This window comes from Octopus bimaculoides, chromosome 8 (assembly GCF_001194135.2).
Source record: "Octopus bimaculoides isolate UCB-OBI-ISO-001 chromosome 8, ASM119413v2, whole genome shotgun sequence".
Lineage (NCBI taxonomy): Eukaryota > Metazoa > Mollusca > Cephalopoda > Octopoda > Octopodidae > Octopus > Octopus bimaculoides.
The window spans coordinates 28,395,780-28,397,002 of record NC_068988.1 but is presented as its reverse complement, the minus strand read 5'-3'; the positions used below and the strand labels follow the sequence as shown (position 1 = coordinate 28,397,002).

The 1,223-nt window shown below is 37.4% G+C and overlaps 1 protein-coding gene across 1 annotated transcript in view; it reads left to right on the top strand.

Annotated features, from left to right (window-relative positions):
• Positions 1-403: 403 nt before the first annotated feature.
• LOC106871354 (bromodomain-containing protein DDB_G0270170) overlaps positions 404-1,223 on the top strand; it is a 153,120-nt gene continuing 152,300 nt past the window's right edge. The window contains exon 1 of the mRNA XM_014917762.2: positions 404-909. Within this exon, the coding sequence (XP_014773248.1) occupies positions 795-909 (115 nt within the window). The 5' untranslated portion in view covers positions 404-794. The remainder of the gene's footprint in view (positions 910-1,223) is intronic.

Below are 1,223 nucleotides of genomic sequence, written 5' to 3'. Positions count from 1 at the left end.
ACATGCATATATATATTTACATACATATATGCAAATATATAATGACGTGTGTGCGTGTATGTTTGTCAGTAGTATATATGCGTGTGTGTGCGTGTGTGCGCGTGTGTATGATTCCAAGTTCTTCCAAGTATAATTGGTAAAAAGGAAAACAATGTTTGCTTTTGCTATAAATTTCACTACTTTCGTTGTTTTGCTCGTTACACTTGGATAATTGTTATAGTATTCGCTCATGAAAAAAAAAAAAAAGACATGAATAATAAATGAAAACCTTTAATGCCAAAGTAGTTCTTCGTTATTATCGATCGAGGAAAAAGTCTGACAAAAATAGCCAAACTCTGGTGACTTCAACAAGTTATGTTGGCGACCAATCGCAGATCAACGGCCCGATGACGTCACTCTCTTCTGCTAACTTTCTTTCACACAAACAAGGTTCCATCATAGCAAAGACGACAAACTTTAAACAAACATCAACAGCACCGACATTAAAAGTTGTGTACGACTAAAAAGAATCAGTAAAAAAAACAGAAATAAGTAGATTTGATATAAGCATTGTCATCTCGACAGATTGTAAATTTAGTTAAACACTCGCAGAAAGTTTGGTGGGGGAAAGGAAAACTACAGTTTGTGGCAGTTGGCAAAGTAGCGAAGGCGCTGGGGAGATGAGCGCTTTGTTCACTGGAAGCTGTCTTGTAGAGGGGTGTAGTAGCAGAGTTCCGTTATGTTAGTGCCAACAACATGGCTAAACGTTCCTACCAACTGCCACAACTGTTGCAGTGGGCGCTGTTAGAAAGTTGATGAATATGGATGGTAACGCGTCAGATCATAGCCTACCATCCAGTGACCATACTGGGGGCACTTGGATCCAGTCCTGGGAAAAGGATATTCATTCAGTTTCAAGATTGAACTTGGGTAAGGAACTTTCTCTTTTTCTCTCTCTCTCTCTCTTTCTATTTTATTTTTCTATGTCTCTCTCTTTTCTTTCTCTTTTTTTTTTCACGCCATTTTGCGACGCTTTCCAAATTATTCCATCGAAGTTGACCAAACTTTTTTTTTATTATTTAACCTTCTTTATTTTCTATGTCAATGTCTTGCTATGCTCAGTCTGTAAGTATTTCCACCCCACAAGATTGTCTTCAATTGATGTAACCTCAAGTGAAACTCAGTTGTCAAATGAAAATACCCCATAGCTCACTTTCCAATATTTTCAATAATTCCACAGTCAT